The sequence below is a fragment of the Triturus cristatus genome, chromosome 8, assembly GCF_964204655.1.
Source record: "Triturus cristatus chromosome 8, aTriCri1.1, whole genome shotgun sequence".
In the NCBI taxonomy this organism is placed as follows: domain Eukaryota; kingdom Metazoa; phylum Chordata; class Amphibia; order Caudata; family Salamandridae; genus Triturus; species Triturus cristatus.
This window is the reverse complement of record NC_140591.1, coordinates 1,099,139,647-1,099,157,234: the sequence shown is the minus strand read 5'-3', so window position 1 is coordinate 1,099,157,234 and position 17,588 is coordinate 1,099,139,647. Positions and strand designations below refer to the sequence as shown.

Here is a 17,588-nt window from a genome sequence, read left to right as displayed (position 1 = left end):
TGGAAGCTGGGCCCAGACCCGGGGCTTGTGCTCCGTCCCAGTGTCCCAGGGTGCGGGAGCCCCCCCGTCCTGCAAGCCAGCCGAGGGTCCGGGCGCTGGGGAAGGGTGTCCACCGTGGCCCGGGGAGGCTCTCTCCAGCCTGGCTAGGGTTCGGAAGCTGGGCCCGGACACAGGGCTTGTGCTCCGTCCCAGTGTCCCAGGGTGCGGGAGCCCCCCGTCCTGCAAGCCAGCCGAGGGTCCGGGCGCTTCAGACAGGGGTCCACCGGGGCCCGGGGAGTCTCTCCCCAGCCTGGCTGCTTTCAGAAGCAGGGACCGGGCCGGTGAGCAGGGGTGGCTGGCTTTATCTGCTACGCTGGCGGAGCGGAATTTTCTGCCCACCCCTAGTTTCCATGCCGTTTTGATGATGTGGTGTTAAGTAGGCCTTATGTTACATTGCAGTTGCAGCGTGGGAGCCAGTATGTGTCAGTTGGTGTGATTACTTTGGTGGCACAATATTGATTTATGACAATTTCAATTTAAAGAAAGTTGCCATTTGGATGCCCTAACCCTTCCTGTAGACAGTGATATACAGTTATTCATTGATTTTCATTGCACATTAATTTGCTTTGCTTTCCTAGCATAATAAGAAGTAGTTATTTATTTCAGGTCTGGCTTGTGTTTTCAGGTATAAGCCATACCCTTTGGCTTTGCAAACGATTGTATATTTTAGCAAGAGCTTAAATGTTCCCTAATAAGCCACAATGAACATTGGTGAGGTGTTTCTCGACAGCTCTGTGATAGCATTCGAATACCTTTGACTAATTGGCAGACATATCATTCTTATACTTAACTATTGTTACAGTCTTAAAACCATATGCACCTCTAATTATTTAACTATCTTGTGGATTTTTCTTTTTCTTTATTTTGAATCCTATTTGATACAAAAGAACACTTTACGTACATCACAGCAGTTGTTGCTGCCAGTCTTTTTCTAATATACCTTATGATGAATGTACTCCCACATGTGTGGCCCATGGGAATCCCCGCTCCAAAAATTTCTGATTTTTGCTTGCTGATCTTGAATGCAGATTCAACACTAAAACGCTGCAGTTCTGCGAGTAGTGAGTTGCTACAGTACAGATGGTGTTCACTAGTCGCTCAGGCTAAAGAGTGAAGAGGAGCGTTATAGAAGGCAGTCCTTTCTAGTACCTAGTTCCAGTTCATTCTCCCTGAGTCTTTCCCATCATCCAGATCTGTGCACATCTGGTCTGGGTGGACCAAGCTTTGTGAACGATCATTTTGACAAAGGGGTTATAGTTTCAGCCAGAATTGTTTGTAGAAAGGGGTTCCAAAGCCTTTGGGACCCAGAGACTTATGAGCTTGTAGGCTTTTAATCCCCTTTATTATCTCATGGGAGGTTGGGGCCTTTAGAAGTCCCCCCTGGGTCGGACAAGGTCTGTCCTACTAAAGTAATCCAGGCCTTCTCCTTCGTCTAGCCTCTCACTCTTATACTGTGTTTTGGTAATATTGCTTATTCATGGTACCTGTGGCCATCTATCCCTTGGACCGTTACTCTGTGTGACTCCACTTGTTTCTGTCTTATCATGGCAACCACAAAGCATCACACGTTCTTGCCCCTCATAATATTTCTTTTTGATGTTTGCAAAGGAGTATTCTACCTAATTCACTTTCATAATCTGTAGTTACTCGCTCGCCTCCAGTGCCCTGGGTCATGCCTTTTTATGGCACTGACTTTGCTTGTTTGGTCTCCATTGCTGGGAGCTAGTTGTGAAGTTTCCCTCTTATGGTCCCTCATTTTACTTTATATGGGTCTATTTTGAAATGCACCCCTCCTCCCCCCACAAAAGTTACCACCTTAAGAGAGTCCCACTCTATTGCGAGTCCACAGTTGCCCATGTCTTTAAAGTTGAGGAATTCTATGTGGTTGCATAAAGAGCCCATTGCAGCCCTGTCTTCCAGGATTCCCTTGTTGGCTTTCCATCTTGGATCCCTTGATGACCTCCTATCTCCCAAATCAATGATGCAGGATACCGGAACATGTTGATATATGGAGAGCACCCTTTAGTTACTAGCTCATCCATGGCATCAGTGCCCAATTGAACAGTAGCATTTCTATCCAGCCATATGACTTTTGTGAGGTGGGGTAGTGTGTATAGTCTTTCTCCTTAATGTCTGTCACCATACATCTACCAGCCCTAGTTCCTCAAGCCAGCTGCTCTGTCGTTCTGAAATATAATCTTTTCATTCCACCCAGTGTGCTGAGCAATTCCTTTAACCCTTCAACAAACAGGGTCCAGTCCCCTTACATTAGTAAGGTACCATTTGCCTTAGAGATTAGGTTTTTGATCATGTACTTCAGGAGCTCTTCATGTCCTTGAATTGTTTTTTTTTACCGCTTTCAATTAAATCACTTTCACTTCCACATGCCCATTCACTACCAACCATCATCCTCCCTTGTCTAAGCCTGTCTCCTACAATATAAATGCCCCCTTTGGGTTCAACAGAATCACACATTTCTCTTGTTTCACTTTTGCTGAGGCAAATAACTAGTTTGAGTAGCAATGGGAGCATAACCCCCTTACTCTGTGTAAGGGCCTGGATAATTATCAGGTGCTTGCTTGGACCATTAAGGCCCGTAACATTAAAGGAGATGTACCTAAAGGACCTAGCCTTATTTATTAACATCTAAGGGCCCGATTCCGATCTCGTTAGGAAAGCCCTCCGTACGACTTGGATCCAGAGGGCTACCAAGCGAATAATGCTATGCGAGTCTGACTGAACAAATACGATGCAGCCGTATGCTGACGGACTCGGTTCGCTCAGACTCCCATTGAACTCTATTGGAGCCTGTGCACCGACGCGTACACAGGCTCCCATAACAAAAAGGGGTGGGTGGGGAAAAGCATACACCCTGTGGCGTGCATCCCATGGTGCCCGTCGCACTGCGCATGCTTGGATCGGGGTGACCCATGCGCACCCCCTTGCGACCAATTCGGAGGGCTCCGGATGAAAGGGGGCCTCCTAGGACCCCACAAAGTCCGATTCCGACAGCCGTTTTGTCTCGCTGACGTAGAGTAATTTCAGCTGTCCGAATCGTGCATCATGCTCTCTCGGTGGGAATCCGGCTCCATTGCGCAGTGTGATTCAGCTCCGAATGCGTCGGACGGACAGGATCAGGTTCGGAAACAAATCAGTTGTCGCGGACGAGATCTTCACATCGTACTTGGTCGTTCAGAACGGGGGACGACTTGGTCAGATACATAGGCTCCAAATCGGATTCGCACGTTCCAGTATCCGTCTGGAGGCCTTCCGAACGACATCAGAATCGGGCCCTAGGTGTTTTGCGTTAGAGGCTGCCCCTACTTGTAAGAGCATTCCCAGATCGTCACCTTCCCTCAATCTTGGCCTCTCTACATCGTTGCCTGTACTTGCTGTTCCACCCTAGCCACCCTTCTTCCATCTGGTCCCCTCTTACTCCCCCTTTTTGCTTAGGTTACCTACGAGATTGCCTCTTCCAAATTCATATTTTCCAAACACCCCTCTTGGGGGAGTGAGGAGGGGACTGAGGGTGGAGAAGGGACAACCAATCAATCAGTGATTTATAAAGTGCGCTACTCACCCGCGAGGGTCTCAAGGCGCTGAAGGGAGCGGGAGAGGTGCAGCTCCGGTTCAGTCGAAAAGCCAGGTCTGGAGGGATTTGTAGGTGTGGGTGAGCAGTTTGAGGGTTACTCTCTTCTCGACAGGGAGCCAGTGGAGGTCTCGTAGGTGTTGGGTCATGTGTTTGTGCTGTGGGGTTCCAAGGACGAGTCTGGCTACGGCGTTCTGGATGGTTTGGAGCTTGTGAAGGAGGTTTCTGTTGATTCCGGCATACAGGGCGTTGTCGTAGTCCAGTCTACTGGTTATGAGAACGTGGGTGACGGTTCTCTTGCACTCGGGGGGGGGGATCCATTTGAAGGTCTTGCGGAGGATCCTGAGGCAGTTGAAGCCGGTGGAGGCGATGAAGTTGATCTGGCGGGTCATGGTGAGGGAGGAGTCGAGGATGATGCCGAGGTTCCGTGTCGGAGTGGGCAGGCTCCCGAGGGCGGAGGGCCACCAGGTGCTGTCCCAGGCAGAGGTGGAGGGTATGAGGATGAGGACCGCGGTCTTCTCAGAGTTGAGCTTCAGGCAACTGCTTTCCAGCCATGCGGCGACGTCCCTCATACCTTGCTGGAAGCAGAGTCTGGTGTCTTCGGGGGTTCTTGGTGTAAGAGAGAGGATGAGCTGGGTATCGTCGGTGTATTATACTATGCTGAGTCTGTGCTGCCTGACGATCGCGATGAGGGGGGCCATGTAGATGTTGAAAAGCGTGGGGCTGAGTGATGATCCTTGGGGTACTCCGCAATTGATGTCTGTGGGTTCAGAGAGGAACGGTGGGCGTCTGACCCTCTGGGTTCTGCCGGAAAAAGAGGATCTGCTCCAGGAGAGGGCGGTTCCACGTATCCCAGCCTCGTGGAGTCTGGCAGCGAGGGTGTGATGTGAGACGGTGTCGAAAGCTGCGAAGAGGTCTAGTAGGATGAGGGCCATGGTGTATCCTTCGAGTAGTTTGTGGATGTCATCGGTGGCAGTGAGGAGGGCGGTCTCGGTGCTGTGGTTGCTACAGAAGCCCGACTGGGAGGTCGGACAGGGGACATTGACCCCTTTAAACACCTGTCTCTCTTTCTCCACAGTCATCCCTCTTTCTCTCCATGCCGTTCCACCATAAACCACCTAAACACTGTTCATCAAGCAGCCTCCACTCTCCACATGTCTATTCTCCTGGGGTTCTACCTTACCTAGTTACATGCATCGTTCTCGATCTGGTCAATTGTTTTTTCTCCCTTGGTTGTTGGTTGATATGTTGGATTTTAGAGACCTTCTTTCTTTCCACTATCACCCATTTGTTCCTTCAGGTGTCCTTGGGGTGAGGCCACAGCAATCCTTGTGCTTGTGACTATTGCATGATCTGACTATTGCATGATCCTCTGGCACGTGGCTGGTTTAGGCCTGGGGAGAAACACTGTCATTTTACTGCACACGGTTCCTAAATTGCTTGCATGACTGTCAGGATATGGTTCTTAGAAACCACATTTGCTAACATTTCAACTTCATTGGCATATTATCCTGATACTGCGAACATCTAGTACAAAGAATAAAGTTAATTGCGCAAATGTTAGATGATCGTCAAGTAGGCGACATCACTGTCATAGGAAGATAAACAACAACAGCCTGGCTGATGTCTCGGTGCGGCATTTCCGTGTTCAGTTCAGAGCTCTGCTGCCACTGCAAGGTCGTTGCTTGTTGGAATTCCAGCCCAGCTGTTCCTGTTGACCTCTGTGAGGAGGGATGTCCAACGTGTGAACTAGAAGGGGCCCTGAAGACACTCCGGTAATGGGGAGTCAGATCATCCAGTAGGGGATTTTTGCAGATCACCCGCCCTAGGAAACAAGGTTAGGGAGCGCATAGTAGGGGTACACTTGCTTGCTTGGATACTTGTTTCCGGTCTGGAGAAGACCTGGCTCGGCAGTTCGGGCTGGACTGTTCCCATGAGGAACAGGGTCAAGACTGATTTGCATATGGCTGGGTCTGAACTGGGGTGGCGAAGTGAGCTAAAGAACGATGATAGATTCTACCCAGATCTGTGACTGGGAGTGAGTGTCTGAAATGTTTCAGCGCTCCGCCCATCAGCTCACGTTTAATCTATTCATATTCCCCATCTTTAGATAACAATCCTTTCAGAGAATTATTTTCAAATCATGGAACGTTTTTGTGGACAGAGGTTTAAAGGCACAAAATTGATTATTTTGATCGAGTCAACTAAAAGAAACCTGAGCTTTTTTGTTTTGCTGAAAAGATGTCTTGTGAACATTATGAGCTGATTTCTGTATAAAATAACCTCCATCCACTACCGGTTGCTTCCATCACTCTTTCCCAAGTTGTCAAGATTTCTGATTCGTGCTTTTTAAAGCTGGGTCTAGAGACTGCTTCAGCTATCTCGTATGCCCCCCCCCCCCAAAAAAAGAATAATTAAAAAAGAATAAAAAATACAGATATACATACATAGAGGGGCATGCAGTCATTCATCTTTATCTGTTAATCTGTTCAAGTGTCATTCACATTTTGCTTCCACCCACCAAAGCCCACAGTGTGAGACTAGGGGTCAGCCCCCCTCAGCTATTTGTTCTAATCACCCTGAGATGAAATTTTGCTTTTGCACATGTGCACACCCACCTAGAAAACAGTCCATTTCAGTGCCAGAGCTGGTGGGTCAATTTCTGTTTTCATTAATTTTTTTGTTATTATTTTTGTGACGAGTCATCTTTGTGATACGTCATTTTATATTTACTCATTCTTTTGTCAACATATGCATGCCACCTTTAGCCGTGGTTATATAATTTTCTTTTATAGTTTTCACACTCTTAATGTTACTTACTTTTGCAAACAAATAAGTTAATAAAATTGCAGGGTTGCTGGGGTTGACCCATTGGTTTTGCTAGTTCTTGTTAAACTAATGTGAAGAAGGCTATTGAACAGATTTTTTCTCACTTGGGCTGATGATTAAGGAAGTTCTTCCTAATCAACCATATCGCTAAAGGACTGCTCCATTATGTATAAAACCTGAAGGCCCCAAACCACAATAGTTTGTTATCCTTCAATTGGGGTAAGCTTAACTTTTAGAAGGTGACCATGCCAAAGAAAATCATTTCACAAGTGAAACTGCCAACTGGATTGTCTGTATTCTTACAAATCCCAATTCATTTCTCTTCATAGTAATGTCATAGGAAACATTCTTTAGACTTGTTGTGAAAAGCTAATCAGAAGGGCATGTTTATAATTAACCCTGTGTTTCTCACCTACATTGGAGAAATGGTTGGGTGCACATTCTAGCTGTGGCGCTCAGGATTGTGTACCCAGTGCCATGCGATTCAGTATGCCTTAGTTGCGGCATTATCTTAAAATTGCTTTTTATTTTCGCCGTTTTGCTGTTTTAGGAGTTACCACCATACTCAACTTCGCTACCATAATAATTTCTGGAGTGACATTCGCTGAGAATTCACCAGCTGGATTTAACACCTATCATAATGCACTTTAGTTTTGTAAAACTATGTGTGTTTAGGATTTGATTTGGCTGCTCGGAAAGCATTATGGAATTATGGCAGTCCTGTTTCAAATAATCTGCATGATTTTGTTAAATATCTGTAATACATAAGGATCAACATACTGAATAAGCACACACTGTTTTTGCAGGTGCCTCTTACCTTCGAAGATGTTGCTGTTTATTTCTCTGAAGAGGAGTGGGAGTTTCTTGAAGAGTGGCAGAAACAGCTATACAAGACTGTAATGCAAGAAAACCATGAGCTGTTTCTTTCACTAAGTAAGGGCATCTTGTGTCTTTTTTACTTAGCACTACCAGGTTGTTTGACTTTTCTTATCTGCACCGAATGTCTTTTCAGAGGTAATAAAGCCTTCCCTGTCCAGTACTGGCCTTTCCGCAACTGCAGATAAAGCTCTCCCCATGTATGCCTTCAGGTTTGTATTACACTGGTCAGCATTAGGTTTGAATGCAGTGAGATCGGGAAGTCTTCTAAAAGGTTCTTCACAAAACAAGCACTCTGGACATTGCAGCATCAGAATTCCACAGGCGTGGCATCATTGACCACATGTAGGCAGATACTGCCTGAGGTCTGCTACTAACCCCCCCCCCCCCCCCCCCCTTGCCCTCTTCCTTCACTGTGAATATTTACTGCTGGTTTCTGTGAAGATGGAGGTGGTGAGCATCGCGCCTTTCACTCCAGCTACCCTGCCCAGCAGCTGCTGGCTGTGAACCTGTTTAAGTATTTGATATTTGGTTACTAAACTGGTGATTTCTGAAGATAGACACAACCCATTTTCTACAAGTCCTCCCATATTGTTCCTTCAGTAATTGATATAGACTTGTAGTGAGTGCATCCATATTCTTGACTCTCGTCTCCATTCTTCTTTCTCACACAGTTCTTTGCCTTAATTTATAACCAGTATTACTGTTGTCCTATGAAACATCGTATCGGGGTTCAACTGAGAGCTCATGAAATTACCAGCAAGTCCTCTTTGGGCTTTGTCTTTCATTGGGTAGCAAGGCAAACAGTCAAGGTTTACCCTTGGAGAGTGTTGTAGGGAAGACATACCTACATCAGTTAGTGCATGCATCTGTCACAATAAATATATCTCCCAAGCAGTGTTATTTTTATCTCTTTGGTATAACTGTGCTTCAACTAGGGATACAGTTGCAGTTGAGTAGCCTAAGCTACAACCAAAGCTTAGTGTTGGGTTAAGGTGCACACAGTCAAATATTTTACTATCTTCGATAGATGAAACATTCTTTCGGTGGGCTGCATTGAAAGGAGTCGCACTCCTAGGGCATTATTTGTGTTAACTATGGCTGTGCTTTTTTTTTCATGTGCACTATATGAAAATCAGCAGACGCAGTCTGAAGAACAAAGTGAAGCGATGGAGATAGAAGCTTTTGAGCAATTATGGCTGGTCTGAGAGACTTGGGTTGGGGAACAGAGATGCTATGATCCAGAGTGGCTTCATATGCATCCTCAGGCAAATGCACTGCCATCTGCAGGTGGGATTCAGGTGAAGGAGACCAGTCAATGGTCTTCATACTATCGTTGCAGTTGTGGGCAAGACTCTTTAAGGGGATCAGCCATTGTGGTGGAGCAACAAGTGCCCTTTTGCAAAGGATGCGGTTGCTCGCAGAAGTCTCCCAAAGGCAGTGGTCAGGTGAGAGGTACCCTGGCCCTCAAGTCACAAGTCTGAGAAATTGGAGACTTTTCAGAACAGTGACTTGCGTCTGGGTTACAGTTGCTCATTGTTTAGGATGGGCTGTAATTTCAGGCCTTCAGTCTAAGCAAACTGTCTTCTCACACCAATGCATAGGATAGGTTGATTTCTTGCATGGGTAGAAGTCCTTCTTTTCTTTAGGTTACAGCAGTCATAGACCCCAGTCCTCCACGAGGGACACCCAATAGTGTATGCAGCGGGGACGATTAAAGCGGTAACCTGCCTTTACAGGCGTCTTACTCAGGAGCTTAGGTCCCCCTTGGAGAGGCTGCGAACCAAATGGGAGGCGGACCTTGGGATGCCCATTGAGGAGAGACCATGGGAGGATCTAAAGGAGCGGGCGTGGAAATGCTCTAAAAATGCGAGATTTCAGCTGATACAGTTTTATGTCTTCCATAGGGCATACCTCACCCCGCCAAAAATTAACAAATTTTTTGGATCCCGCACCGCCTGCCCCCGATGCAAATCAGAAAATGCTGAGTTTTTGCATATGTTTTGGGAGTGCCCGTCATTGCACGAGTATTGGGGGGAGGTAACGGCTACATTGGGTGACACGACAGATAGAAACATTGAACAGACCCCGGGGTTTTGCTTACTTCACTGGTTTCCCCACACTGCCCGTAACAAGGTGACTAGTAAATTTATTGACTTGGGACTAGTTCTAGCTAAACGAGAAATCACCAGTCACTGGAAAGCGACCATGTCGCCTAACGCTGCGCGTTGGTTGCGAGAATTTACAAAGTGGGCTGACTGCGAGGGGACTCTCAGGTTCCAAATGGCCCAGAGAGCTGATAATGATAAAATGCTGATTGCAGCCAGAGCGTGGGTGGCGTTGGTGGACCTGCTTAAGGCGCCGATGCTGACCCGGACTGATCTCCTTCACGATTCCACTAGGGCACACGCATGGTCGATCTGCCCTCTCCGAGCGGGCGGCGGGGTTGGAGGATAGAGGGTTTTGAGTGGCTACTTCTGTTCATTCGCCCCCTGGCAGTACGTTACCAGTGGACCAATCAGATGGGCTCATCAGTGATACTGGAAGATAGCGGAGGGAGCGACATGTCTGGCAATGGGGGGGGAGTTGGAGGGGCTGGGGGTGGGCAGAGGGGGTTTAGTTAATTTGTTATTTATTGAGGTGGCTTGCAGCGAGGCCTAGTAGGACACTGTTGACCCGGATGCTCTGGATGGGATTATAGGCCGTGCCTAACCTGACACTGTTGCCGTAGGGGAGGGCTGGCAGTGCAGCAGGGGGGTTTTGGGATAGGGGAGGGGTGCTCCTCCCGGGGGCCTTGATATCGCAGGTGCAGGACGGGATAGAAGCATGGAGAGTTCTAGGAAAGACCCTGTCTTAGGGTGGAGATGGTAGAGGGGTATCGATATTCCGGAATTTGATCAGGGGGACTTGACAGGGGCCATGGAGAGAGCGGTTTGTTCAGGTACGACCCATCCTGCAGTAATCGTTGTAATGTATATTGTCTTGTTGTAATAAACTTGCAATAAAGTTTGTGTAAAAAAAAAAAAAAAAAATGAGGGACACCCAAAAATTATTCCTCTTATTCACGCATTATCCCAAACAGTTGTACAGCACTATTTCAATTAAATGTTGCATACCGAATAAGCCAAAGGGGGCATCATGTATCCAGTATGCTGATAGTTGGTTTGCAAATAACTGGTTACTCAGGTGCAGAATTAGCTGCTTTTACTGCACTTTTGCTTTCAGCAGAACAGGACTCAAGATGCGTGTGAGGGGCATATAACACATCTTTGTGTAGGGTGTGCAACTTTGGCCACATACTTGGCTAGGGTAGTTTTTTAAATGGTGCTTCTCTCAGGTTATAGGTAATAGCACTGGCTTGGTACAAGACACAAAGGATCCTTTCTGCTTCAGGCTGAAAAACTGCAGAGACACAGCGGAGAGCAGGGGAGACAGCAGTAACCACTAGACCCTATTAAGCACATACAGCAGGAGACCGTAAACATGTATATCCCAACTCTCATGTGCTCAAGCACTCTCCTGCACACCACATACAAACTAGGACAATTGTTAGTAATTATCAATTTGTGCCAGCAGTTGCAGCTCATGGACACCATCATTAACTTTTGGGGACTGGGACTTGTTTTTCATCAGACAATGTCCCAGAGCAAGTGAGAGAGAAAGACAGAAAAGTGTGAAAGAAAGAACAGAACGGTAGAAAAGCAATGACTAGGATAAAATGCAGTTATGAGAAGAAAGCCTGCAATAATGAGATAGAGACAGGAAGTGTAGGTTGGAATAAGAAATAAAAATTACTTTTCGTCTGAATAGAGGCTGTTGTACTTTAAAAGCAGTGTCCAGTACCCGTTGACAAGAATCTTTTTCTTTTGGCAGACGATGACCCACTGATAAAGAAGGAGCTGGACTGCTTTCCAGAAATAATTGGTGTGCCTCAGTGTTCCAACGTATGGGTGTCTGTGAAAAATGAGAAGATGTCTGTGACGATGAAGAGTGAGCCTTTGACAATTAAGCTAAGAAAGAAGCCAATTCTTGTAACCAGCACCAGTCAATTGAAGCTTCGAGAGCACATTGTACTGCAACGGTCACAGGCTGAAGGACGGCCCCATAAATGTACTAAATGTGAGAAAAGCTTTTATAAAAAGTCCCACTTTACAGCGCATATGAAGACTCATGAAGAAAAGCCTCCAAGAAAATTGGAGGAAAAGCCCCCACAAACATGTGAAAAGTGTGGGTTAATGGGCTGCAGTTGCTATTCACCCCTTAATATTCCTCCTAAAGTTCTCGGTGGAAAAAAGCGCTACAAACGCAAGAGATACAAGAAGAGCATTAGCACCTTGCCACGGTTTGGATTCCGGAAGAAGCCATATACATGTGAAGAATGTGATCGACGTTTCAGTTTCCAATCAGAGCTTCTTGTTCATCAGAGAAGACACACTGGAGAGAGACCATTTAAGTGCACAGAATGTGATAAAAGTTATACAATGAGTGCACAGCTGACGGAGCACCTAAGAGTACACACGGGGGAAAGACCTTTTGAGTGTCATGTATGTGGCAGCATGTTCATGTATTACTCTGCCTTGAGAAACCACTTAGTAATTCACAGTGAAGAGAAACCGTATCGCTGTACTGAATGTGGAAATAGCTACAGTCGCCGCCGAAGTCTTATGATTCACCAAAGAACACACACTGGGGAGAAACCATACACTTGTAATGAGTGTGGGAGAAGCTTCAGTCAAAGCTCTAATTTCATTATGCACTTGAGAGTCCACAGAGGGGAGAAACCCTATTCAAAGAAAAAAAAGAGAGCCTTTAAAATAGATGGCAATGGGTAGTTTTTGCGTCTTGAGATGTACATGCTTCAGTAGTCAATAAGGCTAATTCTTAGGACTCAATAGTGTGTAAGACTAAGCGAGTACTGTGTGTTGACATATTGACATAAATGTAATCTGTACTAGTTTTCATAATCTTGTGGACCATTTCGTATTTTGGAAATGCTTCACTACAGCCGTAACACAAATTATATAAGATTTGTGTGGTCTAAAATATTTACTAACACCTCCTTTCTTTCTCTGAATGTAGGAAGCCATTTCTGCATGCTCAGTGGATGTATAGGTATCAGAGACCTAATGTTTAGTTATAGTTTTATGCATTTTATCGAATGTAATACATGCACCCCATTCAAAATGACAACTTATGAAAAGTTGTATAAATATATGCAGAGTTATGTCTTTGTAATGAGAAAAATCTTTTATTGCTAAGCCAAATTCTTTGCTCCTTCACAAAAACTGTCCTCGCCGTCAACCAAGCTATACATTGACCATACACCCTTAAGATTCAAAATCAGGCATTAAAATAATTGCAAAATAAACTAAAACACTAATGTTATTATAAAATTCTGTAAAGAAAGTTGTTTTACATAATGTGTTTGATGAAGTAGTCAGTTGCGTAACATTAAACTTTACCAGGATGATGAAAGTCAATCGATAGCACCTGCACCACATAATTGGTGACATAATCTTTGCTGAACATTTCAGATATGCACAGAAGTCTGAAGCTCTGCATGCAAAACTGGCAAATTATGCAAAAAGTCAGTTTTTCATGTAAAGGCTTCTCTAGTGCAGACATAAATTCCACTATTCATTCTCATTCTCTGCATTTTTAAAGGGCACTTAAAGTAGGAGTGGGTATAACTGGGGGTTATAAATGGAGTGGGGGATGTGTTCAGTTATAAATAACATGAATACTCACAGATATAAATTTGTGTCTCTTTACATAACATGTGAAGTACTTTTTTTTCAAAGACTTGCACTTTCAAACTTACATCTTCACAGTGGAACCTGGCCTCTGTCCAGCCCTTGCTAAAAAAGGGCAAGTTAATGTATTTGGACTCTTAACAATTATTGCCCTATTTCAAGGTTTCCCTTTGCTGCCAAAGTGGCAGAGAACGTGTTGGATATACAACTTTCAGAATACTTAGAAGAAAACTTTCTTCTAGACGATACACAACACGGTTTCATGAAAAACCAGAACACAGAATCGGCCTTGATAATAGCCACGGAAGAAATCCGAGACAAGTTGGATAAGGCGGGGACGACAGCCCTGATCCTGCTGGACCTCTCCACAGCATTCGATGCGGTCACCCATGACATTCTGGTGGCTCGTATGCAGAACCTAGGGATCTGGAATGCTGCCCTAGATCTCCTTCAATCCTTTCTCGCCAACATCTCATCAAGGCCTTTCTCCCTGCCATGCGAAGTGCCTCGGCCTTGAGCTCTACGCTCTTCAATCTTTATGTGACACCGCTGGCAACACTCATCAAAAACTCTGGTTTCTCCCTTGCATCATACGCTGATGACACTCACATTGTGGTGTCATTAACAAAACCAGAAACAGACTCAAGTTCGGCATTTAAGACCTGCATGAGTAAAGTTAGCAACTAGATGGACAATAATTGTCTGAAACTGAACGCCACAAAAACTGAGGTCGTCGTTTTTGGCAACAACCCTTCTTTCTGAACGCCGGCCTGGTGGCTGCCTAAGTTGGGCCCACGCCCGGAACCCACAAACATAGTAAAAAATCTCTTCTTCATGCTAGATAACGAACTGAAGCTTAAAGATCAGGTGAACAGAATTATAGCCGCCACTTTTGGCTCTCTAAGGCTGGTAAAAAGGATCCAAACATTTGTACCCCCAGAACTCTTGAAAACTGTGATCATTGCCCTGATACTTTCAAGGATTGACTATTGTAATAGTCTTTACCTTATTCTTGCAACAGGTCCCCTGAAAAGGCTCCAGACTCTGCAAACAGCAGCCACACATTTCCTCTCCAAAATTCCAACATATGAATCTGCTATAGGAGCCATTAGGAAACTCCACTGGCTACCCGTCAGACAACGCTGCAAGTTCAAGGCCTTATGCCTGGCCTATAAAGCACTGCATGGCCAGTGACCTCTACACTTCAAGGAGAAGCTTAGTTGGTATACCCCAGGAAGGACCTTTCGCTCTGGCTCTGCCATGAACCTGAAGGTCCCCTCATTTAAAAGGACCACTTAGGGTGGCAAGAGCTTTTTCAGGACCACCGCAGAGCTCTGGAACAGCCTACCATTGCCACTAAAAGCTGCTCCCTCCTTAATAGAAAGAATTTAAAAACGTGGCTTTTCTCGCAAGAATAGCAGACCCCCAGGCCCAGCAAGTAGCCTATTTTTTCCTACTGATCTGCACCAATACCCTCGTCTGATAGCGCCAAGTCGCACTCCGGCAAGAGTTCGCGCTTTACAAATAATATTTACATTACATTACATCTGAAGGATCCATGAGCAGCTATGAATGTGTGCCCCAATAGTCACAATTTCTTCGCTATATACTTTTCTGTGCTATTACTGTTTGGCAGAAAAACTCCAATCATGCAGTCTCCTGAAACACATTTTAAATGCACAGATTTTCATTTGAGAAAATAGTTTTGTAAAAGGAATAGGCCCATATGAGGCAAGGCAACATTCTTTCTTTTCTCTTAATGGCAACTAAAACAAACCAGACACTATTTCAAGTACATTTGAATGAAATCCCCACTCTGGAGTTACACTTTTAAAAGAAAACAAACAAACAAAAGAATAGTGCACCGGCGCCTAGACTTTCACATGAATTTGCTTTTTTTTTTTAATTTTTATTCAGTGAATGCTCACCAAAAGGCATCTTAACACTTCAGTGCTGTGAAGAAAGTGTATTAAGGAGACTGTAGGCAGGTCTGTTATGCATGTCATAGCTTAAAGAGATATCAAATGTGTAATTTAAGAGCAGTTTGTTCCAGATTAATGACTCTTTTTATTGAAGAACATGTACCTTGATCTGTTCACTTAACCACTGTGACTAGGATCTATATAATTTCCAGTTGCAAATAGGCATATGTTTTCTCAAACCTGAGACAAGAAATAACAAGCAGCACTGCTATAGAAATGTAATAACAAAACTGACAGATGTTTGCACAATCCTATCAGAGGCTTGTGACCAATGCAGCAAAGTAATAAACAAGCATTGGCATTCTGTATATGTAATCCAGGTAAGAGAGACTCTCAAAACCGTTCATTGTAGCCGAGAAAGAAGCAGCTATTGCTCAAGTGTTGAATGTGGCAGACTAATCTAATAATACCAAAGCTGAAACAGTCCTACCGTCAGCCTGCCTGTGCAGTCCTCTGAAGCCACCCCTACCTTGACTCATAGCCTTATCTAGGCAGACCCCAACCTGATGCACGTAGTTATTCCCGATCTACTTCTGCAGTTGCACCATCACCACCATTTCCAGGATATCTCGTGTTAAGGGCAAATGAGCCAGAAGTTAGAAATGGGGGTGAGTGGCCACCAATGCCTTTTCAAAATCTCTGGGGGCTAAAACCAGGAGGTCCCAAGGCCCCCATTTTGCATGCTCTCAGGAGTCAGATTGTAATACCTAGCAGAAGTTAGCTGTGTGCAGATTCTTGACTGACATCCAGCAGATGAGATCTGGCCTTCATGGAAGCGTCCTGTGGTGGTTTGAATAAGTGGACATAGGAAAAAACATTTGGTTTGCAAGCAGGCATATATTTGAAATCTTAAATTTAAGATCACCATTCCTTCTTCTGGTTTTTCTTTAAAGAGTGTAAATTTGAGTGGCCGTTTTAGCCAAAGACACTTGAATAACGATAGGTTTGATTTAGTTGAGATTTCTTTAAAAAGGTATACAATACAGCGTTGCCTCCTGTTAGCATCCTTTCTTTACAAACTTTATTTCTGAAATGAAAATGTGTTTATTTGAAATGTTTTCTGGTATCCTATGAATTTGCTCAGATATTCTGCTGTTTGAGGCGAGAAGAGAGAATAGTGGCGATGAACTAGTATTGCATGTAGATATCAACTCTTTTCACAGTGTGTGCCTGGGGAGAAATTTCTTCATAGAACATTATTTTCTGTAAAAGGAAAAGATAAACTTTTTAAAAACATTTGGTAATTGAGCCTAATCAGAGACCGAACACTTTTCGCTGCACACACCAACGCATCTGGAGATTTTAGGCTTTTCTGAATTGAGTCCACGTTTGCATCTACATCTGTATTGTGAAGTCTACTTTAACAGAGACCAGCAGTGGAATTATTTGTATGATTGCGGGCACACAGTCAAACTAGGATAATAAACCGCTCCTACTTTGGAAGTCAGTCTGGTTTAGGAATCTGCATACAAACTCGCTTATTCTCTATCTAATACTACTGTATGTTTTTGTGAAAAAGAAAACCGATGCCAGTATGGTAGTAACTTTATAGATTTTTTCATTTTTAATTCTTTTTATTGCCATTTCAGGTAGTGAACGCAATTTCTCTGCCTTGCAAGGAAGTATAACAATAACAAACCAAACAACCATTCTGTGATTGACCTTTGCACATCAGCAATATCCATTACATTTGTGGCAATACACCCGTTTCGTTTTAGCTCCTTTTATTAAAGTGTATGGGGAGTTTCATCGTCTACACAGCAGTTCGCCTACAACCCTGGCATGGGCCTGCCGCGTGATTTAATTGGAGCTCGCTATGCACAGGGAGAGCATTATTTGACATTGCATTTACGTTTGCTTACACAGCAAGTCGCCTACAACTCAAAGTGGGCCGGCCGCGTAGCGTGACAACTGTATCAGAGAAATGTTATGATAGAACCCCTTTGTATGCTAGGATCAGTACAATACAAACCGACTCTAACTGAGGAAGGGAGACAGAAAAGGGGAACTAGAAAAGGGGAGGGAGGGGGAAAAGATCCCCTGAGAGCTAGGTGAAAGAGGGGTGGTGGAGTACGATGTGTGGAGGAAGAGGGTACAGAGCGGATAGTGAAGAGAGTGAGAGGTAGGGCCTAATGCACAGTCTGCATTTGGTATGCATGTGTGAGGTAACGTTTGACATACTTCCTACCCCACAGCTCTCTATATTGCTACTTATCAGTGCCCACTGCAGGACATCACATTGAGTCTACCAGTGGTCAATAATCATGATATGGCATCTATCATTGTCTATTACATAAGAGAACAAAGCCAACATCTAGGGCATAACAGCACCTGCGTATGGCGAGTGTACGGCAGGACTCTACGTCTAAATCCGGCCTCAGGCATATACCACTATGGATTACAATAATGATTGAGGAATTTACCGATCTGCCAATGCTCCGAGCTGGATTCCAACTCAGTAGGGCCTAGCCCTCGAGTTACAACAGTCTGGTTTGCTCGTGATAAGCCCAGCTATACCTG

The 17,588-nt window shown here is 44.8% G+C and overlaps 2 protein-coding genes across 2 annotated transcripts in view; both read left to right on the top strand.

The window, feature by feature from the left end:
* Positions 1 to 16,651, top strand: part of LOC146805433 (zinc finger protein 418-like) — a 26,776-nt gene extending 10,125 nt beyond the window's left edge. The window contains exons 2-3 of the mRNA XM_085622644.1: positions 7,264 to 7,390; positions 11,207 to 16,651. Coding sequence (XP_085478770.1) covers positions 7,264 to 7,390; positions 11,207 to 12,165 — 1,086 coding nt within the window. The 3' untranslated portion in view covers positions 12,166 to 16,651. The remainder of the gene's footprint in view (positions 1 to 7,263; positions 7,391 to 11,206) is intronic.
* LOC146805432 (zinc finger protein 425-like) overlaps positions 1 to 17,588 on the top strand; it is a 141,961-nt gene that overhangs the window by 10,240 nt on the left and 114,133 nt on the right. The gene's annotated exons all lie outside the window — the stretch shown is intronic.